At 37.7% G+C, this 25,535-nt stretch overlaps 1 protein-coding gene across 6 annotated transcripts in view; it reads left to right on the top strand.

Moving 5' to 3' along the window:
- Positions 1-25,535, top strand: part of LOC101858114 (transformation/transcription domain-associated protein) — a 110,515-nt gene that overhangs the window by 4,992 nt on the left and 79,988 nt on the right. For 2 of the 6 annotated variants that reach the window (XM_035970454.1, XM_035970452.1), the window contains exons 2-20: positions 3,208-3,307; positions 6,350-6,399; positions 7,088-7,126; positions 8,694-8,804; positions 9,446-9,550; positions 10,668-10,751; positions 11,729-11,740; positions 13,232-13,426; positions 14,934-15,100; positions 15,610-15,706; positions 17,503-17,641; positions 18,344-18,422; positions 19,048-19,252; positions 19,991-20,082; positions 20,702-20,771; positions 21,745-21,858; positions 22,173-22,317; positions 23,364-23,493; positions 24,632-24,689. In XM_035970454.1, coding sequence (XP_035826347.1) covers positions 3,214-3,307; positions 6,350-6,399; positions 7,088-7,126; positions 8,694-8,804; positions 9,446-9,550; positions 10,668-10,751; positions 11,729-11,740; positions 13,232-13,426; positions 14,934-15,100; positions 15,610-15,706; positions 17,503-17,641; positions 18,344-18,422; positions 19,048-19,252; positions 19,991-20,082; positions 20,702-20,771; positions 21,745-21,858; positions 22,173-22,317; positions 23,364-23,493; positions 24,632-24,689 — 1,986 coding nt within the window. In that variant the 5' untranslated portion in view covers positions 3,208-3,213. The remainder of the gene's footprint in view (positions 1-3,207; positions 3,308-6,349; positions 6,400-7,087; positions 7,127-8,693; positions 8,805-9,445; positions 9,551-10,667; positions 10,752-11,728; positions 11,741-13,231; positions 13,427-14,933; positions 15,101-15,609; positions 15,707-17,502; positions 17,642-18,343; positions 18,423-19,047; positions 19,253-19,990; positions 20,083-20,701; positions 20,772-21,744; positions 21,859-22,172; positions 22,318-23,363; positions 23,494-24,631; positions 24,690-25,535) is intronic. The other 4 variants (XM_035970456.1, XM_035970455.1, XM_013084050.2 and 1 more) reach the window with 3 other exon arrangements.

Genomic DNA, 25,535 nt, shown 5'->3' with positions numbered 1-25,535 from the left:
TCTCTTTCTCTCTCTCTCTCTCTTTTTCTCTCTCTCTCTCTCTCTCTCTCTCTCTCCCTCTCTCTCTCTCTCTCCCCTCACACACACACAAGCTTACACACCCTCACACACGACACACTACCGGGCCAGGGCGCTAAAACTTTCCGAAATCACTAAAGAGTTCCCCTACCGGGTCTGTATACTTCGTGACTTTGTTCCCGGTTACCGGGTCTGTGTATACACTTCGATAATTTTTTTCTTTCACGTTCATAATATGAGTCATGACACCCAGACTGGTTCTTGACAGACTGGATATATTTTTTTTTGTGTGTGTGTGAGTGTGTTGTTTTGTAACATGCACCTGGAAAATGGATGACCACCTGGAAAATTGAGAAGCCACTTTGACAATCACCCTGTGTGCACACAATAAGTCTAAATCTACCCTACCCTACCCTACACGGCAGTGCTACTGACTGAAGCATCTTTAGGCCATTCCCAAAGGATGGATATGATGTTCTTATGCACAGTAGAATTGTAAATATGGGCTTATTTATCAATGTCATGCTCATACTCATACTGTGCACGGACCATATTGTTCCATGTGTTATGCAATAATAATATATGTTATTCATGGCACAAATGAACTCCCTTTTTTGAGCTGGTGTGGGGCTTGATTTGCTGGGTACAGTGGTCTCTGCCTAAACGCACTGTGCTCAGGATGGCTCCTTAGCGTGTGTTTATACGGAGCATGCGTTTATATGAACCTTTGCAAGGGGAGGAAGGGACGCAGTCATCTCAATTCCTTATTACTCTAGTGATCTCCCTTGTAGGAGGGGGTCATTTTGGTAGATAATGTGACGACACGTGACTGTTTTGTGAAGGATTCCCCAACAGGGGTTAAGAATACAACGGCGTTGAATGGGGTTGGGCGGGGGGGGGGGGGGGGAAGAAAGACAAACTCAATGTAATGAATCTGCACTATAAACGTCGGGAACAGATAGCCTAAGAGGAAACTTTTGGAGATAGTCATAGAGACGACAGACCAGCCACGTGGCTTTCCAAGCGACCACCCCTGACCGTAAATTCATGCAGAATCTTCCTCGAGAAACATTTTCTCTTGTGATGTTTACATCTAAAGTACGTTATAAAAGTTCTTCGAGCGCAGCTTATTAGGCTTATTTGGCTAATCTTTAATCCTAAAGAGGCCTGTCTTGTGTTTAAGGCATTTACGCATGTCACGCATCAGGCCTAGATCTAACTAAACATACGCAGTCACTCAAACTCAAACACCAGACAGAAACCTTCTCTCACGTCTCAAAGATACATTTCTAGTGACCAATCAAAAAACATTTCAACCCCCCCCCCCCACACACACACACACACATTTAACCGACCAGCCGTAGACTGAGACCTGTGCGTCAGTGGAAAGTTAAGGGTGCGTAAACGCTCTCCATCACTCTCTTTGTACGGCATGAGGGGCACTCTCACCGATTAATATCCGGTTTTCTAGTAAATTCTAGGCTTGTCTTATGCAGGCTGTGCAGGTTGTAGTGGAAGTTTCCCCTTGCCAAGCTTAACTTGTCGGCGTGTTTCGCGGATCGGAGCGTGCGTTTAGATGGAGTGACCGTGCGTTTGTACGTCTAAATTATATAGTAAAAAACCCGTCAGATGACAAAAGCGTGCGTTTGAGCGGAGCGTGCTTTTGTATAGCGTGCGTTTAGGCGGAGACTACTGTAGTAAAAAAATTTTCCAGGTAGTAAATTTTTTCAGTAGATATTGCAGGACACCCTGTTGTAGATCATCTAGACCTAAATCTAGAAAGGGAAGGAGGAGGCAAGGAATAAAAAAGAAAAAGAAAGAATAAAAGAGAAAAAAAATGAATGTGAAGAAAAGAGCTTGGATTGCTTGGTTATTAAACTAATTAACACGATCTTACACCCTCTCCCATTTGGTCTGAATAATTTACAACACTTCTACCATCGTGCAAGAGCATTTATTGTCTTGTGCTTGTGTCTCGTTACGTTTGTACACGCTCTCTGTTCCTTGAACCATAATTTATTGTGTGCAGGCAGAGAGTGAGAGGCGTGCCATTGTTAAGTGTGTAAACAATGAATGGTGCGGCTGGTCCCACATCCCGCTCTGTTGCATCGTTATTTTTAGTCGTGGAAGAAAGTTTCTGTATTTTTAGCGAATTTTTATTATTTTTCCAACTTTTGCGGAAAATTGGTTAAAATTCGGGAATTCACGAAAATGAGAAAAGTTGCGCTGAGGGCAAAAGTTGCGTGCGCAGGTTGCGGGTGCTAATTTCTCTTAGGACAGGTCATCTTCTTCTGAAATTTCGCTTTCACTGGTTTCAGCAAAATCGTCCTCTAAATTGCTCATTTTGCAGTAATTTTGGTTGAAAATGAAAGACTAAATATCAACCCTACATCGCGATAGTCACAATAGTTGTCCAAGCTAGCAAAACCTTGCCGTTTTGTATTTCCAAAGGACGTCCATATTTTCCGGGCTTCGACAACTAATTGAGGTATTGAGCCGTCAAATTTGTCCGCCTTGCTGTCAAGCGGTTAAGGGTATCGTGCAATCATTACACTTTCTTATTTCACAAATTTCTATCATCTTATTTCATGTAATTAGGCTAGGTCTACCTGATCTCAACGCCTAGGTGAGAATAAAATCCATTGTATTCTCAGACCGGGTGAAAATGACAATAATTATTCTCACCCAGGGTGAGAATAAAATGGATACTATTCTCACTTGTGGTGAGAATAACGACAGCTGAAATAAAAAAGAGGGATAGGGTTTGGAGTAAGGTTAGGTCGAGGTCACTTCTTTATTGTACTAGTGTTTGTTGGGATGGGCGCTCGTTACGGCAGTCCTCCCTTGGTGTCCATGTCGGTGTCATCACTGTCATCGAGTCTTTTTAGTACTTGTACTCTGGTCAGGTAGATTTCTGTTTGACAGTACAGTGTAGGGTAAGTAGAATTGCTTGATTTAGGCCAACATGAAGTCATAACTAATTAGGTCTTTATCTGCTGCAAGTCTCCAAACATCGTTGTGGTATATGCAAATGCAAAAATACATTTGAGCACTATTCTTTTGGAATTATTCTCCTCAAAACATGCTTTTGATCTGTGAAACCCAATTAAATTGAGACTGTTTAGTTGACAGTAATGTAGCTGAAAGTAATGTTTAACATCTTTAACTTTTCTTTTTGGTCTGATTCAGGTCACTATGGTTGGGTCACCCATGAGTCCGCAGGATGCTGCGGCTCAGCTGACTGCATTCAAGTCATATGTACAGCTGATTGCAGACTCTACTCCTGGCAGTAAGTTCTTGGTTGCTTTGAGGGAAGGGTTGTTTGTTGTTTGTTTGTTTGGTTTTTTTGGGGGGGGAGGTTGTGTTATCCTTTGTGTTATTTCCTTTATTATATAAAATGGGTATCACACTTATTCTGTGACTTTTAGTTAATGTGACTCAGCAGCCCGCCGGAGCTCCCCGGCTAATGAGCCTTGAAGCGACTTTGCAGGTGTCGGTTGAGAAGTTTGTGTTTTTGTCTACATAACGATATAACTTCTTCCCCGTCCCTCTCAGCAAGCCATTACACTGATGTACTAAAAGCTCAGTGTCTTGAGATTATTTCTGCATTAGAATGGTTAATTTCTGTGCATTAGTTTTTGTTCAAGACAAGTGTTTGTAGCACTCCCAATTTGTCCTATTTTCATTACATACTTATGAATAAATGATTGTTTATATTTAAAAACGGCCCGACAGATCTCTCCAAAATCTGTGTTCAACTGACTACGATTATCATGTCTTTTACCATGAGAACCCTTAAATATGCACAAGTAGTAACAGTCAAGTTATAAGAGAAGAAATATGCACGTCTGCATTTTTAAAAATAAAGTCCCTCAGCGTTAGCTCTTGTTTTACCATTAAACAAGAGAAAGTTACTCTGCTTTTGTTCATGAATCATGCTGTGTCTGTGGCTACCTTCATACAACTAAGACAGATATTATTCAATTTGTTTTTTTAAAAGCTGTATAAATACAAATGAGAACATTGTCAGTTATTACAAATGATCCTAGAAATAAAATGAAAGCTGGAAAAGTCTGGTGCTGATTCAGTGTCACTGGAAAGAAGTTATTTTTATAACCCAATTACGAGAAGTCATCCCTGTAATTCAGTCAACTTACAAAACCTACACTTAGCGTTTTAAGAAAGTAAGGAAAGGAAGGAATTTCTGGAGTGTAACAGATACTGTTATGGAATTACATTGTAGATGTATTCTGGCTCTAAAATTGGTTTGTACTTTTTTATAGAGACTTCAGGGTAATTATAATAAAGTTTCGAAAAAATATACGAATATTCACGATTATATTAGACACATGCAGTTTTGTTTGGAGGAATTACTTCATAGCAAATTGTGTGCCAGATGGATAAAGTTGCAAAATTACAGCTTTCTATTACATACGCAGATATCGTCTTGTCTGAGAATATGCGCAGCATCAATGTTATGTCGTTCATGTTCCAAAAGTTCGACAGTTTTATTTGTGTCTTTTTTTTTTTTTTCTTTTTTTTTTTCTTTCACACTTGTCCAAAAAAATTTACAATTTAACATTCCCAACTTCAGCGCTTCTAACGAAATTACCGGACAAGTTACAATGTCTATTCTATTTTTAGTTTTAAAGAGCAGAAATGCGTGCTTTGGATGCATTAAATGATAATTACCATAAATACAAGGATACGCCTAAAACTGTACATGGAAAAGTACCAAAAATTAAGTCAGCTCAGAGAGAGCAGTGATAGGGAGCTGATGACCACGACGTGATAATGCGCTCGGCGGGGAACCCCCCGCTGCAACTAAAATTCCACTGCTGGTGCTCCCTGATCGAAGTGGAGAGGTACACTAACTCATCAATCATCATCATCAATGCCTTTTACCCCTGGCAGGGTATAAGCCACATACATACAAGCTCCTTCCATTTATCTCTGTCCTGGGCCATCATTCCAAGCTCGTTCCAAGTGAGCTTCATCTCTCTCATGTCCCTTTCCACGCATCTCCTCCATGTTTTCCGTGGCCTACCCCTGCCTCATGCTCCCTGAAAGGGGGCTTCTAAAATTAATTGAAAAGTAGTGACTTTCTCAACGTAGAGAAAGAATTTGTTCTACACAGTGCTAATAGTTGAAGATGTAAGAAAATGTATTTTTTGGGTATTTATTCATTTTCAGTGGAAACCCGACAGTGACGAAAATGTTGTTCTCTAAAATGCTCTTCTTTCACCTCCTTTTCTGTTTTTTGGTCCTGTTCTGTCTTCTGCTTTTGTTTTATCTCCACTTTCTCTCCCCTTAACTCCTGACTCTTTCTGCTGCTTCTCCTGGCTCCTTACGGCTGTCTTTCTGCCACACCCCTGATCTTAGGGTAAGTAAGAATTTAAGATCAAACACCTCGCATTTTCAGATAAGGGCAAAAAATGTCAGAGGTCTCATGTGTAATTTGCCCTTGTTAAAGATCCTGTGGTGATCCTAAAATAGATAAGAGTGGCAATCAGCAGCCAACCGGTCAAAATTCAAAATTAATTCCCACCAAAGCAAAAGATAGTCCTGTGAGTATAAAACATATACAGTATCTTCAAAATCTGATTTTGGCTGCCAAGGAGACCTTCGAAGTTGGACAAATGGTCATATACACGTAAAAGTCAGTTGCACTGCAGGTTGTAGAACCAGCAGTCAATCTACCCCTGAGATCTAGCAGGGGAAGTCAAAGAAGACGATCACAGTTCCAATTGGATCATGATGATAAGTGTCAAGTGGCGTGCTTTGTAGAAACTTTGTTAATTAATCTATATTGGATTATTCACCACCCCCCCCCCAACCAGGGCAGTGCTACTGACTGAAGTTGTCTTTAGGCCATTCCCAAAAGGGGTATAATATGTTCTTATGCACAGTAGAATTGTAAATGGGCTGATTTATCAATGTCATGCTCATACTGTGGCGGAACAACATAGGGGGAACTGCTGGTTTTTCTTTTCTCGTCCTTACTGTTGTCATTTTTCCTCTACTTCATTTGTATTTTTGTCACTCTCTTGTGAACTGCTATTTCCGGGGTGCCTTGATAGTCGAAGCAGACTTTATGCTGTTGAGGCTAGAGACGTGAGCAGAGTGGGCCTGATTCTGTGTTCGGACTTCTCTGTTGATATCCACCCCTTGGTGCTCATTTGACCTTTTGCGGTTGCGAGCGCTGTAAAACCTTACTAAAACAACAAACAGGATTATTCAGGGGGATGTCGCTGTAATTAATACAAACTGCCACCAACATGGGAAATATATGGGTAATTGTTCATCTTTGACTCTTATCTTCTTTCCTCAGTTGTGGAGAAAAAACTGAAAGCAGCACAGGAATTGAGTGAAAACTTTGAGGTAATGGAAATGTTGTTTTTTATGCCAGGTTCCCTTATAGTGTGCTAATGTTTTGGGGGTTTTTCAGCCATATCGAAGAAAGAGAATTTCTACTTTTTTTTAAAGGTGGAACCCAAGCAATGGTTCTGTAATTGTATTACAAATATTCATGAATACTATAATTTTAAAATTTAATGAATCTTGTGGCATAATATGACCACCTGTCTTTACAGAACACAGATTTGTCACCTTGTGTTGTTGAGGTTGTTTGTTTTTTTGGTTAACCCCTTACTTCCGAGAGTTTTGTTTTATTATGTAAAGGATACATTATGATTAATAGAAAAGTGCTGAATCCTGTGTTGATGAATTAAGATATTGGTAAAAAGATGTCAATTTCAACAAAATATTTTCTCATCATTAAACTTTTTATTTTGGTGTATATTATTGGCCCCAAGAACAATATAGCACCCTCCCCCTCCCAAAAAAAACCGAACAACAAACAAACAAACAAAAAACTCAAAGTTTTTAAAATCTATAACTCTGCTTTTATTAATGTAAAAGTAGATAAAATTTCGAAATCTTAAACAAACTTTAGAAAAATTGTCTCGATTAATTTGGCGAAAATGATTTAGTAAACACAGGCTCTTCATGTTCACTCACTGGTAGTGCTTCGAGCTTTCTAATCTTTTAAATGTTTGTATGTATTCAGCGGACTGATATCAATGAAAGGTGGTTTATTACCACTGACGTAAGTAACAGATTGGTTTCCATTCTTGACTGATACTTGAACGCAATGTTTCTCCTACAGATTGATCACTAAATATTGTTTTGTTGTTTTCATGTTGATTCTAATCCAACAAACTTATTTGCATGGCTAAAGAAAGTCAAAAGCCAAATGGATGGCTTATAAACTTTTTTGAAGAGGCAAATATATATATGTTATTGTCTTGACTTTTAGTCTTGGTCAACCTTTAACCAAACTCCCATGGCACAATTGGTAACAGACGTAACCAACATGCTGAAAGTCTGAATTTATCGTCATCTCCGTCCTTGAATATTTCAACTCAGTTCATCTTCAGCAAACATATTACATACAGTACAGCATAAAATATCACCCAAAGTGACAAAAACAGTTGTATTTTTTTGCTGATAGATATAGGGAGTATGTCAAACAGGAAATGTTTGCTCTGACTCACAAGAACAGCTTCAGAATCTTAGGAATCTTGGAACATTTAAGCTAGTTTTGACATACATATTTAACTGTGTGATCATTTTGGTTATAAATTTCATCCCGAAAAAACGTGTAAATTGAAATGACTTTGTCTTCCTTATAAATACTCATTTCTCTAGAGGGGTGTTTTTTTTATCATGCTCTTTTGTTTTTGTAACAGTTCTTGCAAAATTGCATTATGGCTCACATCAATGTTACAAAGTGTTATTTAGTCTATCCCATCAGCGTTTATCACCCTACTAACTATACCCATCAAGTTGGCATTACTCCTACAATACCTTATACATGACAAATTCATGAACGCCTGATCAAATGAAACCGAAATTAGAGTGATTTCGTATTGGGTATATTGCTTCTCTTTTTTTTTTCTTCCCCCCCCCCCCCCCCCCCCCAGTGTTTCTCGGTTTACTATTATCATTTTGTTGTGACTGAGTCATCGTTCTATCTAGTCTTAAAGAAACTGTAAAGGTCAAGAATGTTTTTAATTGCTCTGAGTATTTTTTCTGTTTTGCATAATAATTTGTTTTTGTCGCAAAAGCAAGAAAAGTTTCTTACGTTATTTTTCAAACCTACAGTATATTGTTGGGAGGATTGTTCTGTGTTTCTAAAAAAAAATAGAAGGTAAATTGTAAGAAACTTCAGCACCAGATTTATCAAATTGGTTATATCTGCCCGTGAAAAGAGGCCCTTATTTATTTATGCTTAGACCCTGACTGTGTGGTTATTTTTTGTTGGGATGGATGGGGGGGGGTGTCGAAGTCTGTTTTAGAAAAATTCTTTGCACTTTGATATTTGACTTGTCTACTTTATCCAGTGGAATAAATGCAGTTACTAGCCTTACCTATAACCACCTTCATTGTGTCCCCTTTATAACTACCATAGATATCCCACTGGCATGGAATGAGTTTACATTGTGTGGCCACATTTTTGTAGAGCTGTTAATAACAGAGAAAGGAAAAAATAGTGTTTTCCAAGGTAGATTTTCTTGATACATCATTTGCTTTTGTGTAAAAGCCCATGTCATACACCTTAAAGCTTGGATTGTTATTAATTATGTTTGTTGTTGTTGTTGTTGTTTTTTCAGAGTGTTGTGGCATTGCAGCAGTATCCACAGTTTCTAGCTGAGCTTATGAAGGTGTTCCTGAAAATTTTAGATGAAGGAGAACCACAGTTCATTGCAGAGCAGAATATACAGGTATGTTGAAAGTAGCATCTACCAGTTTTGTTTTGTGGTTTTGAAAGATGAACGTATGTACATGTTTTATTTGATGATGCATAACTATATTGTATGATTTTTCAGGTACAATTCGAGTGAAAAAGATATAACTTTGTTTATATGATGTGGTAAACTTGTCTTTTGTCCGTGAATATAAAAGGTAGACAGTTATTTGCAATTTTTGCTAAACTATCCCGTGAGAGACTGGAGTACTTTGAATACGATAAGCATTTTTTTTAAATGATAAGGGGAATTTTTAAATATCCACTTTTGGTCACTTTGCTTACTAAGGTAAGTGACAGATGATTATTTCTGTGTTTCTCTTGAGATGACTCCTTCAGTCGTAACCTCATTTGGTTGTGTGTCATCAACATTTTCAGTTCAGCAAAAGTTAATCTCCCATCCTTTCTTGTGTTTGTTTCTGTACCTTTGGAAAGATCACATTTCTTCCTTTTACATTGGTGTTTCTGGGTGGTTGAAGGCCACGGTAAAACCTACTTCTTTTCTTTCCCTCTGATGTTTCTGTCTGATCTTGCTTTTTTTTCCTACTGGATGGCAGTTGGAGTGTCAATGTGCACCTCTAGTCTTTAACAACTGAACAATTTGTTCTTCTGTTTCAGCAACTGAGAAAACTTTTGCTAGAAATCATTCACCGAATCCCTTGCAACGATCACCTGAAGAAGTATGTGCAACAAATTCTGACTTTGATGTTCAGATTGTTAAAGGTGGGTTAACATGTCTTTCTGTTGAGGACATTTTTGTTTGCTCATGTTGTATAAATAATTAATGATAAATAGCTTTTGTATAGGGGGCATATCCCCGCTTGGCAGCAAGGTCAATGCAATTCTCAATTTATATTTTTTATTACCCCAGAACGCTTAGAAACTTTGTCGACTTCCTAGAAAGCGTACAGTGCAAGCAGCTGATTAAGCACTCAAACTCTAACAAACTGACATGGTCTTTCACTGTCTACAGCCAGATATCCATTGATTCTCGCATCTCAACTTCTTTAGCAGGCAATCGGTCAGGACCATTGCTGTAGATTATGCTTAAGAAAAAATGTACCTATCTCTATGATCTTGAGATTATTTTTGCTCTTACATACATCTGCCCAGCATAATGATGAAAGAAGGAGTTTACTTTTGTGTAGCAAATGTGGATATAATATTAATAGGTTGTTTGGTTTTTTTTTTGTGTGCTTTTTTTTTCAGATAAATGTGGTAATCTGGATTGTTGTAATACATTCCTGCTTATACATTTATTTATACTGTTTATGTATATTTTAATTTCTTTGTGCATGTCATATTGCACTTAAAAACAGTCTTGATCTAAAATGTATCAGACATGATCCATAATTTTTTAGCCCCACCACATGCATTTCCACGGGGTCCAAAAAGTTCATGGTTTCATTCCGTTTCTTTTAAAATCTTTTTTGGAGCAATTATTCCCATCACTGGCCCTTTAGGAAGTGCTGTAAATGAAAGATGATTATTCTTATCAATGGTCACTGAAGTGTTGAGCTATTTGGTTATTATTATCTTTAGGTTATTAATGTTAGGCGCACAGTCTTCTAGATTTAAATGCAAACTATAAATGTTTCTTCTTTGTTTTGTACGGGAAACTTATAATGTTACTTTTGACGCTTATATAATAATTTATTATTTTTAATTTATTGATGTAATTCTCTGACTGAAACTTCCTAATAAAGACACTGCTGGACAAAGTGAAAATAGAATTAATTTTTCTATTCTTTATTGGGCTAAGTGAAAATAAAAATGGTCTTCTCTTCTTTGTTATTCTGGTCTTAATCCTAACAAAAAAGTTTCTTGTTTCTGTTCCCAGATTGAAAATGAAGATAATGTGCTTGTCTGCATTCGTATCATCCTTGAGCTACATAAACAGTACAGACCACAAATGAACGAGGAGGTGAGTTCGTTTTTTTTTTTTTTAACATTTACTGTTTGGTGTTTATTAAGCTTTTTGGTTTCTAATTCAGTTGCAGTTGGTCTGTCAATGTTGTTACCCTTTTGTTCTAAGTTTTTATTGAAATGTTCTTCAGCGGTAAAAAAGAAAATCCAGAACATGCTAACCCCTTCAACGCCAATATGATGTGCAGCATCTGTCGTGAAAGTGCTTACTGTCAGCTTTGTGTCATCTGCCATACTATGACCTAGTGACAAAAATCATCAGTCAAAGTATGTGCAGAAGTAAGAAATGCTAAAAACACCCAAAAAAACTTTTGTTTTTAAAAATAACAACAGGTGTTTGGGGTTTTTTTTTCAAGAATTGACTTCAGCAGAGAAAAGTCGAGAGGGAGGTGTAGTGTAGACTTGAGCTGTATTTGCTTTTGTTCTCTGGAATGCGATGTATGTTGCTCTGAAATCACAATAATATGTGAAGGTGCTTTATATTTGGTTCTTAAAAAAAACTTTCTAACTTCAAGGTAATTTTGATGATTGGTTCAGGGGTTTTATGTAATTTTTTTTTACTCTGAATAAAATAACAGGTAATGTGGAAGTACTTTTAGTTTTGGGCTTTGAGAAGACATAATTTGCAAGTAGTTTTGGTTTTTTTGCTATCTTGGGAATGAAGAGGAGACCCTGCACACTTACAATTTAACTAATGTGCAGATGGTTGGCTTTTGTTGTTGCATGGACAAATCTAACTTAAATGTTCACCCATAGATGTAAGGTTTTTGCATATGATTTGGAAAATAAGCCAGCCCACCTGGTTCAAGTGGTGAGAAGAAAGTTCTGCCATTTTGTCTGGGGTGTTGTTTAGCCATTTGTTTGTTCTCCTCGACTAATTTGTGGAATGCTGTAGATGAAAGAAGCTAATATATATATATATATATATGTATGTATACTTATTTTGCATATGTCTCCCTCATGTAAACAAAACAGGTACAGAAAAGGGTATGATCTTCATTCTTATTTTGTGTCTTTTTCTTTACTATCTGAGTATATATCCCCCCTCCCATATATATATGTACATATAACTACTATCACATTAACCCTTAGTGTAACCAAAAGTTTCTTTCTTAATCTGTGGGATGGTTGTTTTCTAACTTATGTTTTTACATGAGCTTTTCTTCAAGATTTCTTGAAGTTATTACATTGCCTCTTGCTCTGCCTTATTTTATTTTATTTTTTTTTCGTTCCTTTGCACACCTTTTTTTTAAAAAAAAACTTTTCATCATAATCATGAAAAATTTTCCTGTATCATATTTCAATTTTATCTGCCTTCATATCGCATTTAATCATAAACATCTCCATACTAAATCCTATTCTTTTTATAGTTAATATTCTAAATTATTACTAATCAAAGACTTTCTCTAGATGCATATTTTATGTTTAATATTCTAAAGACTGCATTTGAGATCAACTTAAATATTACTTTGTTTTGTAATTTAACGGTCATGCACATTGTTTTGCCAACAGTCCTCACATTTTCTTTGAAAGTTTTTTGACGGTTTTAAGATTATGAATGAGGTGTTATAAATTTTAGTTTCGTAAGTTTTTAAAAAGCCTCTGTTATCATTTTCATCTCGGGTGTACCTGTTTTTTCAGTTATCGGTACTTATAAAGCTTTATATGTTGCAGCACCATCTATGGTTATTGTGACCTACAAATTTATACTATTCCAACTGCATACAAAATTCTCTGTTTATTTTATACCATATTCGTATTCATCCCTTTACTTGAACAGCTCCTGCTTTTGTCTCTATTCTTTCTTTCCGAACAGCAATGTTATGTATGTGCATTCAATCTTTTTTCCACATTATTCTTTAATAATTGTTTTTTTTATTTGGCACTCTAGAGCATTCAGAACTGTGGGGGATTTTTTTTAGGTCTTATATACAACCACTGTGTAAAGAGGGGTCTTGATGTGGTTGCACAGTCCTTTTCGTCATCTAGTTTTGTTCACCATTTTTCCTACTTTGCAGCCATGAGTTTCCACTCTTTGACAAACTGAGGGAATAGGCATAACAAAAGCAATCATGTTTGAGTTGATATGAAAGAAAGCCCTCTAATCTGAGCATTTGTATCCAGACATTGCTTTAGCTAGGTCATTGTTCTTCTTTGTTCCAGAGTAACCATAGTGGTAATAGTTAACAAGGTTATTTCCATAGTTTGCTACTAAAGGTCTTAAATGTGGTGATTTGCATTCCTATTGTTTTTGTTAACGGGTAAATAAAAAAAGAGGTTTATTTGTATATTTATCATGAACTGAAAATAATCACAAACAAAAAAGAAAGAACATTGAAAAATCATATGAAGTAATCTTTTGACTACAGTGCTTGTTAAGTTTATTGTACTTTTTGAAATTGTAATTATTTTGTCTTCACTCAGATATGGTGTAACGAAGTACTGAAGTTTCTTAAATGTTTTGATTGTTATTTTCAGATCACAGAATTTATGAAGTTTGTGAAGGGAATTTACAGTAGTCTTCCCAGCCACTTGCCTCGCATTTTTGAGCCTCGTTCTCAAAAGAAGGTGAAGGATCTCTCTGATATTAATGTTGAAGTCTGGCTGCAGGATATTTTTACAATGACAACAGTGTTAACAGACAAGAAGAATGCAGAAAATCAGAGTGTACAGGTACCTGTCATTTCGTTGTTTCTTTGTTTTGTTTTGTTTCTTAAATCCTTCTCCTTCACACTGATTTGGGCGCGCACGCACACACACACACGCACACACACACACGCACACACACATACATACTCACACTCAGAGACACACACACACACACACACACACACACTCTCACCTTGAAAGATTAAAAGTAACATTGCTTATTTTTGGTTGTGTGCCTCTGAGGAAGCTTACTAGAAGCTGCAATGACTGTTGGCCAATCTGTTCATTCTTGTTTGCCTTTTCAATTACCTACTGTTGCCTCTGGCAAGGCCCTTACTGCTATTTTTCACATTAATCAATCTGAAAACTTGTCAACGGGCGAGTTCCATTATTGAAGCAGAAATTAATATTGGTAAATGGCTAAGATATTATGGAATTGTAAATATGAGGTTGTTAAGTTTTTTGTTTTTGTAAAGTGTTTTACAGTGCTCGCAACTGCATAAGGTCATATGAGCGCGCGGGACACACCTAATATTTTCTTTTGGTAGGAAATTTTGAATTTTGCCAGGGTGGCGGCCGAAGCCTACTTTTATCAATTTTAGAAGATCAGGGGTGTGGCAGAAAGACAGCAGTAAGGAGAGCCAAGGAGTAGCAGTAGAAAGGCTGCAGAAAGAGTCAGAAGCCTAGAGGAGGGGGCAAAGGAGGTGAGGGGGTAGGGGCAGAAAGTGGAAATGAAAGCAGACAACAGAACATTGCTAGAGAGTAGGAAAGGAGATGAAAGGAGACAATTTTAGAGAAGAAAATTTTTCGGTCGCTACCTGGATTCGAACCCGGGGCCTTTGAATGAGAGGCCAACACCTTAACCTCTGGGCCACGAGAGCCCCCAGGTTGTTAAGAAACACCTGCACGTCAATAAGTGTATATAAAAGGCTATATATAATTATGAAAGATTTTCGTTACCCATGCTACACCTTTCTCTTGCCCAACTATGTCTTTCCACTAGATTGCTGCGTCCCTCTCAGCCTAGATTGGGGCTGACAGACAGTCTGAGAAGCCCATGCCCTAAAATATTTAATTTTTTAATGTAAGATATTTATCATGAGATCAACTTTTTTTGTTAGTAAATCTGTCTCATTACCTTGCTTTTTTATGTTGAGGTGCAAACGCAAACCATATTTGTTCTCATCCCTTGTACAGGGTCCAAGCAGCCCATATCGTAGTTGGACTATGTCGTCGCCTGAGTACAACCCTGTAACCCACACTATGTCAAAAACACTTCTTTCTTTTTTCTAGTAAATGTAATATTGTTGATTTTGTGTCAAATTTTTAGACACGTAGCTCAATAAACATGGCCAGTGCAACATTCCGAATTTCATTTTTAACAAACGTTGTTAGATGAACTGACAAAGTTTTCTCCTTTTCCTGTAAAATTTTGTTTTTGTGGTATACAGGGTTGTTGTACGCGGGCGACGATATAGTTTCGATGGGAGCGTAAAACATCTATAATCATTTTTTTTTTCGTCCCATGTAGTACAACATCATCCCCATGGGCATCCAGAGCCTGAAGGTGTTGGCGGAGCTACCAATCATCGTGGTGCTCATGTATCAGATGTACAAGCAACAGGTGCAGAACGACATGGTGGAGTTTATTCCCCTCATCATGAACACCATCACATTGCAGCCCTCAGCTCAGCACCGGTGAGAGGATGGAATTCTCGGGGGGTCTTGTCTGTGTTGCTGGGGTCACATTGTTTTTTGTTTGTTTAGTTTTAGTATGAGTTTTACGGCTCTGGCAACACAGTTAGATCATAATCATATTAGTGCCAGAGATTAGAAGTGATATCAGAAAGTAACATACTAAAAAAAGGAGGGATAAGGACAATGTATATTTGATAGGAAAGAAAGAGCAAACCATAGCAGAGCATCCGCCAACCACCCACATAGATTTTGTGCTGTCGTTGTTAATGAAACGGTGAGAGATTCACAATACATGTTTTCACCGAGCTAGAAAATCAGAACTAATTGAAATATACATATATATCTCTATGGGGTGGGGGGGGGTAGCGTTCTTATAGGTTCATCCGAATTTGGCTTACTTGGTTTGGAAATGTTAATTGAAATGGTCTTGCTGGAGTTGTTTGGGGTTGTTGTTTTTTTCCTTGTTTTGGTATTGGCACGACCAACAATGCTTTAAATATCTTTTTCAGGGCTAATCCTGCCTTCAACAAGGAGGTATTTGTGGATTTCATCGCTGCACAAATCAAGACTTTGTCCTTTCTGGCATATATCATCAAAATATATCAGGTGAAGAGAAAGATCGATAATGTGAAAAAGATTTTGGAAATAATGCAGTTAGTAGAAATTTGGGTTAAGTCAATGATTAATTAGTGAAAACTTGAATCTATTTGTGAGAGAGAGATAGAGAGAGAGAGAGAGAAAGATACTGACAGACAAAAGTGATGGACGAGACACAGATGGAAATTTAAAAACAGGGAGAATTATGGTGGCGGAAAAGAGGTTGGGTTGAGAAACCTAAAGACAGAGAGAGGGAATGTTTGGCTCCCTCACTTTTCGTCTGTCTGTTGACACTGAGGAGTTTTGATGCAGATCATGAAGGAGAAAATTTAAAACTTCATACTGCCCTCTGAAGAAACCTGGTAAATGAGATTTAACTTCTTATAAGTGCCGCGATACAGAGGTATCTTTTTCTTTAGTCTGTATTTGACTAAATGCCCTTTCTAGTAATGTATTAGTCCTTCATAAAGTCATTGTCTTCTGCATAGCATCTGGCTCCCCTTCATCAGTTTTGAAAATGCAATGAATTACAAGCCATTTGTTGCCATCAGCAGGTCAGTCTTTACTAGCAAATGTATACATATTCTTTGCACATCTTTGGAGAACACCATAAAAATTGTCTCTAAGATATGAATCTTTGTCTCAGCAGCACTTGTGGGTAAACCCACGTAGCTATAAGTCATAAAGGGCTTGTATTGTGCCCTTAAGAGAGCATGGCTACATATATTTGTACAAATGGGATTTGACCAGCCATGGGCATTGTACATTGTCTTTTTTTTTTTTTTTTTTTTTTTTTTTTTTTTTTTGCTTTTTAAAAAATTGTGTAGCTTTTGAATTTTGACAAAAACTTCCTTGAATGCATGTAAGCAATACTCCTGATTAAGAAACGGCAATAAAAAAAATAATTTTCAAAATATTTGACTCATGACATTTTTTAACAGTTTGCCAGCAATATACAAGGAGTCTGCCTAAACTGAAATTTGTGGGGCTGCCTGATTTTCTTCACTTTAATCATGTTTTCTGTTATCAAAAGGTTGTAATGATGATTGTCGACAACATAGAGTTGGGAATACCGTGCTTGCGCAAAGTTTCACTCTTTGAACCTTTTTTTTCTCTTCTCATCTACCTCTTTTGACTGCAATTTGAACTGTAGGCTGGAAGCATTGTGCTTTCTCTTCAACATTGCCAGCTTAAAGTCGGCCAGAACAGAAGAAATAGAAGATCAGCATCCTGTACTGTGCTCTGTGCTAGTCTTGAAAAGTGAGATAGGCCACTATTAGCGATTATGAAATGCATCACGTACCATCATGTCCTCATATATAAGGCACATGGCTAACAGGTGGTTGTGCGACAGATGTACGATCGCTGTTCCTGCGTCTCTTGACCTATACACAATGCGTCAGCTCATTGATGCATGTGATAAACTTGAGCACACTATACACAAGCGATACTTCTCTCTGGCCTGCAATTGACACAAGTGCATTCTTGGGTCTCTTTCTCCTGTTTTGATGTAGGACTTGATCATCTGCATTACATAAAGGCTTGTGAAAATTTACACAACATATTAGAAATTCTTTTCAGTTTAGAAATATAAGTGTGCCTGCTTATTGATGGTTTTCTTACAAAGACAGTGGAGAAAAATAAAATTGAGGATTATATTTTCTTTCACTTAATCACTGTTTTCAGTTTTACCACATTCTGTTTTGGCAGACTCCTTGGTATTTCAGAAGAATATGAAATATTTATACTTATCCCACACTTGTTTTCTCTAGGATTTAAAAGGGCCTATTTTCTATGCTTTTCAGGGGGCTGTAAACAGTCACTCTCAACAGATGGTCCAAGGTCTTCTGGGCCTCATGTCCCTGTGCCCGCCTGAGGTCGCTCACCTGCGCAAGGAGCTGCTCATGGCTGCCCGACACATCCTCTCCACAGAGCTCCGGAACAGTATGTACACTTTTGAACAATATGCCTCTTGAACAAGGGGCCCTTTGAAGTATGAAAAGGGGTCTTGTAGTAAAAGTCAGTTGCATTGCAGGTTGAAGAATCAGCAGTTGACTACCCCTGAGATCTAGCGGGGGAACTCAGAGAAGAAGAAGAATGAAGACAGAAATGCGTGCTTTCAGCTCAATAACATTTTTATTTTGGTGAATTAGCCTATGGCCAGTTTTCACTACTCTTCTTATATTTTGTGCCAAGGGCATAGGAGGTGATAGATATTGTCTTGTCCAGATTTTTGTCTCATGTCCCATGTGATGTTGCCTTGTCACGTGAAAAATAAAGGGGTCAGTTACTGATTAGTGTCACCAACACCAGCATCTTATTCTTTGTATCCTACCTTTGTTGAAACAACTTTTCCACTTCTTTCCATAATGCAGTTATTTCCATATCTTCATGTGGGTTTTTGGAGGGCAAGATTTACTTGGGTGGTTGGCGGGTGCTCTGATGGGGTTTGCTCTTTCATTCTTATCAAACAAGTATCGTCCTTATCTCCTCCTTTTTTGTGTATGTTACTCTCTTGTTACACAACTATTCTTTGGGCACTTATATGACCTTATTGTATTGCAAGTGCCGTAAAACTATTTCGAGAACTAAAATATTTTACTGTTGTTCTTTCCTAGTGAATGCAAACTTGAATATTTTCCTCAGAATTTGTGCCCATGATAGAGAAACTGTTTGATGAAAACATTCTGATCCGATCTGGCTGGACCACTCATGAATCTCTCAGGTTAGTGCTGGGCTCTTGCTGTGCCTGGTGGGGGGGATTCACTGTACTCTGTAGAATGCAAGCCGTAACCTGGATCCAGTGTAAATACCGTACAAACACTGTCATCTGCAATAAATTGCCATTATTCTGTCAGTGATGCTTCTCTTTACTCGTGAGTGGTTGGCGGGTGCTCTGGTCTGGTTTGCTCCTTCTTTTCTATAAAACATCTATCGTCCTTATCTCTCCTCCTTTTTTGTGTATGTTACTCTCTTGTAACACATCTATTCTTCGGCACTTATGCGACCTTATTGTGTTGCAAGTGCCATAAAACTCTTACAAAAACTAAACTCTCTTTACTCGTACTGTGCTTGGAAAAATGTGGGTGGTTTGAGGTGCCATTGGTAGGCCCTACTTCTTTTCTTCTCTTTACACAAACATACAAATGTTGAGAATGCCTGCAGAAGTGAACAGTGTGTGCTGCGATCACAAAACAAAATATACACCATTAGAGCTCACACTCTCACCCGCTGTGACAGAAGAATAAATGTCAAAACTCTCTGAGTCTACTTCATAACACACTGCCGTCCCTAATAGTGTTGGAAATGTCTCATAAACTAATCTGGAACTTGTTTTCTGTCCTGTGCAGGCCGCTGGCATACAGCACGTTGGCTGACCTAGTTCACCACGTACGGAACAACCTTTCCCTTCATGATCTGTCCCTGGCGGTCAATCTCTTCTCCAAGAATGTTCATGACGACTCCCTGCCCAGCAGCATCCAGACTATGTCCTGCAAGCTGCTGCTCAATCTGGTCGACTGCATCCGGACGAAAAGTGATCAGGAAAACGGAAATGTGGGTTGCTGAAGAGGCTTGCTCATCCTATTGTTATATATTTTAGTCTGTACTCATTAATACTGTCATAGCTTCTCTTTCGTTCTAATAAAGTTGTAAATACATGACTAAACTGGTGTGACTAATTAGACGGAGGGTGTCATTGGTCTCTCTCTCTCTCCCTCTTCATTGACCTATCTCCCTCCCCCTCCCCCTATCTCTTCCCCTCCCCTCTCTCCCTCTCTGTGTCTATCTTACTTTTTTTTTTGCGGACTATGTGTGCTCTCTTTACTCAGACTGTTTGTTGTAAATGAAAATCATTCTGTATCAGCTCTGAAAAAAGAAAAAATAGTACAGTGCACAGCACCAAGAGGCAGAGACAGCCCTAAAAACAAGGGAACACCATTGCTTTGGTAATTATCATGCTGGCTTACAGTGCTCATGACCCAGGTTCGATTCCCTGTTGTGGTGTTTTTGAGCTCGAGCTATTTGAGATTTCATGGTTTCCACCCCCACCTGGCTTGGTCCTATCTGAGATGGACATCAAGTCCATTGGCATTATCCATTAAATAATTTAAGTATTTTTAGGGGCCCTAAAACCAACTATGATATATGAATTTGTCCCCCCAAAATTCATAGATTTCTCGTATAGATGCTATGGTTGTTAAATGAAAGCCCTTTGTCTTGTAGACCAGATAATCTTTATCAAATTATTTTTTGAAACATTGGGGTTTCATTCTATATTTTGTTTCATTTCAGGGAAGAGAACTACTCCTGAGAATGTCTGAGGTTTTTGTGTTGAAGTTTAAAACTATTGCTAAGGTCCAGCTACCCTTGCTCCTGGCTAAATGGTAAGTATTATTGTTACTTTTTTACTTCTAAATTTGTTTCATGGCATATGGCCAATTTCTCACAGCGTTTACCTATGTTTTCTGGTGCAGCTGTCTTCTCCTTTTTATTCTAGTTTAGATGTGATTTTGTTGTTTCTTATGCTTTTCTGATGATTGTTATGTTTAAACTTGTCCTATTTATCACAAAGGATATTTAGTATAGACCAGACCTGCCACCCACCCCGATTTTTTGGCCCCAAAACTCAAGCCTCCCGATTTTCTCGATTTCGATTGTGTGCATTCTGATTCTTTGTTGTTGCGTCTGTTGGGTCCGATTTTTAGAAAGAAATTCATAACATTCTGCAATCTCTTGCTTGGAATCACTGATTGGACTTTTTATCGAGTGGAACTTGGGACGTTATTTTAAAAACATCAATGCCAGGTCTAGTTGTTGACTCATGCACGTTATTTCAACTAAATTCGAAGTAATATCGATTTTGAATTACGACTTGGATACTCTCAAGATCTATTTTCGCTTTCGTAACCCAGAATTCTCTGATGATTTTTAAAAAGCTTAAAAGCAAATTCATATTTTTAGTGTATTAAATTTTGGTGGGGTTTTTTTTTTTCTTCCCCTCAGCAAACCTTCAAATGAACCTTCCAAAATGGCTGAAGCAAAAGCCTTGTGCCCTTCGCCCACAACAGCCCAGGTGAGAATCGTTTGTGTACCTGTTTTTCTCAGATGCCTGTAACATTCTCCTCTTAACATGTGTTGAATCTTGATATATGTAAAAGGGACAACTTCTCTTGTTCTGTGCTTTGACACAGACTTTTGTTGAGAGTTGAGTGCATGATTATTTGCAGTTTACATCCATTGTGCCCTTATACTTGACTTAAGCAACATTGTTAATGAGTTGCAGTGTATGAAAAAATCATAAACAGGTTACATGTTTTGTTTCCATATATTTCACTTTGATTACCTGGTTTCTGAGTGGTAGATACTTGTGAATCAGACTGGTGTGACAGTGTATTCGCTTAATTCCATATGAACAGTCTGCAGGAAAAATGGGCATGGTCGCAAATAGAAAATTGTGAGAAAAAGAGTTTGTCTACTGAAAACTTAATTTAAACTTGTTTTGTTTAAAACTTTTTTCGATTTCCCATTCAACTAACAGAAATAATGAACCAACATGCGAACAGAAATGAATGAATTTATGAGCCTGGAAGTGTTTAGACCTGACATCCATATTATTTCCATTTAGAGGCTTTGCCTGTTTTTCCCAAGGAATCCTCATATATTTTACTTAGTTATTGTTGCAGTGTATGGTAAGCTGGTACCATAAACATTTGGTCCCACTGTTTTGTTTCACCCCAAAGAGATCAAGATATGTGTCGGTAAAAATAAGGGGATTGGGCACTAGAGCATCCACAAACCTCGCAGCATTGTAGGAAGTGTAGCTATCTTCTCAAAAGTTGGCCTACCATTGTGTTGTTTATTTGGTGGGGGGTGGGGGGGAGGGTTGTTTAAGATACTATTTTTAGAATAATACTTGTTAACACATTGTACATCTTTTTCTTGAACATTTCAATGTGCTTTCTTTAAGTGAGATTTTTTTTTGGGGGTACAGTTGTGATCACAGGATTAGGTACCTGCTGTTTTTTCTCCTTCCTACTTGCGTCCAGGTTGCTCAACAGCTGATAGCCTCGGGGGATGGAAAACTTCCGGACTCCATTAAGGATGAAAAACTAGTCCAGCTTTTCACAACCAGTGTGGAGGCCAAAGATAAAGAAGACAAGGTATACCAGTATCCCGCAAACATTGAAATTCTTTTTTCATATGTCCTGCAAACTTATTGTTTCTCTTTTATGTGTATTGCGAACATTTTCTTACTTTTACAAGTGCCCTACAAACATTTTGATACTTTTATTATATGTCCTATATGCATTTTGTTACTTTTTCTCCTGTTTCCTGAAATTCTGTAAACATTTAATCGTTCATTTTTCATTTTAAAAGATCTGAGACTGGAGGCTGGCACATAAGCTTCTACCTAATTCTTGCGTTTGACAGAAATAGAAGTTTTTTTGCATTGAGACAATTATGTTCTTTTCAGCCAATGATGCGTTTTGGAGCCATCCCCAATCACAACAGCCCGTACTCTGTGTCGGAGTGCCGCAGCTTGATGAAGACCCTCGTCTGTGGCGTGAAGACCATCACCTGGGGCATCCTCAACTGCAAAGCTCCGAACTCCAACATTGGTATGTATCTGTGTTATTGGACTTTTTTGGCAGTGTCTGTGGTGTAATTGTTACGCTTGTTAGGCATGTATTTGGTTCTGGTGTGGGGAGCATTCATTATCGAGTAGAGTATCTAATTCTTTCTGTCTGCTGAGATATTATGGTCCTGACAAGCAAGGTCAAAGCAGCCCGCCTTTAAAATGGGCCAAATTGTGTGGATAGAGGCCTAAAACATTTGCAATCATTTTATATATTAGGGCCAAGCAGTACTTATGACTGTAAATTTATCTCAGGGTAAGTAAAATTTTGTAATGGTGACTAGGGAAGTGAGTGATGATAAAAAGGGCAAAGAGTCACTGTGTGACATAGGCTGGTGTTTTGTTCATACAATTGACTGCTGTGTTTTTATTCAAGTTGCACTGCAGAGAAATGTTGTTGTTTTTTACTTCTTGCGTTCTTTTATAACTTATTGACAATGTTTTCATTGGAATTCTGATCTGCGAAGAACTATGATATTATATTATTCTAATCTTTCTCTACCATTGCAAAATTTCATCTTTGCCTCTCAAAGTTTGTTTCCAAGTTCTATGTGACAACTTGGTCATCAATACACAAGCTTTGTCAATCAGCTGTCTTTGGCACCATGAAACCTTGCGTAAATTGCATTCACAACATTACTTATGTCCAAACTTGTAAAAAACAAATGCTCTAGTACCTGCCGAGGTTATTGTAAGAGACACTCATTTTCTGTTGAGGATAGGTTTTTAGTCTTTTTCTGTCACTGTTAGGTTTTATTCCCAACTTGAATTCTATTTGCATTTCTGTCAAATGTCGAATTACACCCTGACTTTTTTGTTTCATTAGGGAGGGTTTTGCTTTAGACTATTCAAACCAAATTTTTTTTTCTTAAATTTAGTCGTAGTGCTTTTCCATATTGTAATTTTGTTTGTCAAAATAGGGGTAAAACAGGAAAGTAAACAGTGTCATGAGCAGCATAGAGATGTGCAAAGGGGCTTTTGAAAGGATGAAGCTATTGTGGTAGCTTATTTTGCCCTAATTGATTGCAGGAAGCAGCAAGACACTGATGCCAAAAGAGATTCTGGTGTACGTTCGCCTCCTGAAGTATGCGCTCAAGGCTCTTGACATTTACACAATTTGTGTGAACCCCAACGGGGGACTTTATGTGAGGTCTCAGAGGTAAGTCAAGCAACAAATCAACAAATATACTGTTGGCTGTTTGCTTTTTATCCCAATTTCTGTGTGCCACATTTATAAATATGTATATAAGGGGCATTTCTGTTATGATTGTTAGCATCCCACGCAGTAAATACATGGCAGTGTATTTTCATTTCTTTTGTTTGGTCTGTTTTTAGTTTTATAGGTATTTTATTTACCTGTCTTGCACTGTACTGTTGCATGCAAGAGACCCACGTTCAGTTTCCAAGTGGGGAGAATTTTTTTTAGATATTGTTATGCATATTGCCCAAGGCATTCTGAATGTTAAGAAAACAGGATGCATGGTAATGTCTAAAAAAGCAGTAAAGCCTTAGTTGTTAGCTCATAAACAAAGGTGAAAAGATCAAACAAGTTCAACAGAGTTTTATCTTAGATTTGTCATGACATCTGATGACAAATATTCCACGTAAATAGAACGAAAAATCACATTGGCGAAACTCATCTTCAGTAAAATGAGTTCAGTTCTGAAAAATAGAAACATGTCAGTGGCTACTAAAATAAGTTTTCTAAAAGGCAGTGTATGGTCAACCTGTCTATACAGCTGTGAATGCTGAATAACTGCCAAAGGTAATGAAAAAACAGAAGCGAGGGACATACGGTTTCTTAGGAAACAGAGGCCCGCGTGTGCCGCTGATGAATAAAAACAATTAGGAAGTCACAAATACAAAAGCACGGCTCTGCTTAAATGCTTTAAACATCTCGCTCTCTCAGGAAAAATAGTAGGCCAATGAGCCAGGGTAGACTCAGAGAACCTTGTAGAACTATGATTGCAGATGGCTGAGTCAGATCCATCGCTTTATGATGATGATCTCAGTTGTTCTGTTGGGATGTTATATCCCTCTCATCCCGAGTTGGTCCAAACAGGCAGGGTCGGAAGCCCACCTCCTAACTGATATAAATCGTGTTGATGCGAGCTAGAGAACACTTGTAATTTTTTTTTCTTGTTAATGTTTACTGTTTACCTATCTTGTTTTAGATATTCATTATATGTCTGTAGCTATGAGGGTAATTTTTTACTGTATTTTCTTTTTCTCTCTGTTCTAAAAATTCTATATGTTTGCTTATGTTTTTTGTGTATTTATCCCCTTATCCCTATCAGTGTGCAGAGCGTAAAAGTGAAAGAGGAAAAGGAGGCCCTGGAACATTTTGCTGGGGTGGTGAGTTGGAACTTATAGGCTAATTTTTTTGTGTAAAACACAACTAGTCTTATTAGTTTTGTATTGTTGCACAGTGTAGCAATTATTATATCCGGAGCAGTGTCTGAATTGTGGTTCTAAAAAAAACAGCAATGTATTTTAGATATTACTCTTGCCTTGTTGCTGCATATTGACAAGATCATCATTACGATATCCAGATCATTTGTAGTAAGTCAGCTGTTCAAATGAACTAAGCCCAAAATTTTGAATTTTAAAAGAGTTTAGTTTCTTATCTGTGGTATCGATTGCTTAAGCTCAAGAAATAACTCTTTCCGGACGTAGTTTTTTGGGGGGTCTGGACATAATTAACTTGTGGCTCGATTTGGCTATGTTGGTGTACAAAATAACTTTGTAGAAGCATAACCATCACTCTAAACGTAACATATGATATATCGATTTGAAGGAAATTGAATGAGGAATACATTCCAATATGAAACAAGGATTAGTTTTGAACATAAGTATGCATCAGAAGGGCTAGAAATGGCGATGGTGGTGAGAAAAATAAATTTTGACGGAAAAAATTACATTCACCTGACATGTGACAGCAAATCAGAATATAGCCTTCTTGTCGTATACAGGCCGTGAGCATAATCCATAAATTTCTGAATGCGTAGCTTTTTATTTGAAAGCAATATTACAATTTTTGTTTGAGTAATGAAATTTATACTGAGTCCAGTTACATCGTTTTGTTGACGCAAGACCGCAAGAACTAATTCACTCGTTTTTCTTAAATCCTTTTGGAGTTTTTATATAGCAATATAAAATAATTATAAATGACGGATCGTGTTAAAACGAAACAATACTGAG

The sequence above is a fragment of the Aplysia californica genome, unplaced genomic scaffold (assembly GCF_000002075.1).
Source record: "Aplysia californica isolate F4 #8 unplaced genomic scaffold, AplCal3.0 scaffold00269, whole genome shotgun sequence".
In the NCBI taxonomy this organism is placed as follows: domain Eukaryota; kingdom Metazoa; phylum Mollusca; class Gastropoda; order Aplysiida; family Aplysiidae; genus Aplysia; species Aplysia californica.
The sequence above is the reverse complement of the archived record's forward strand: the minus strand, read 5'-3'. Positions and strand labels throughout refer to the sequence as shown.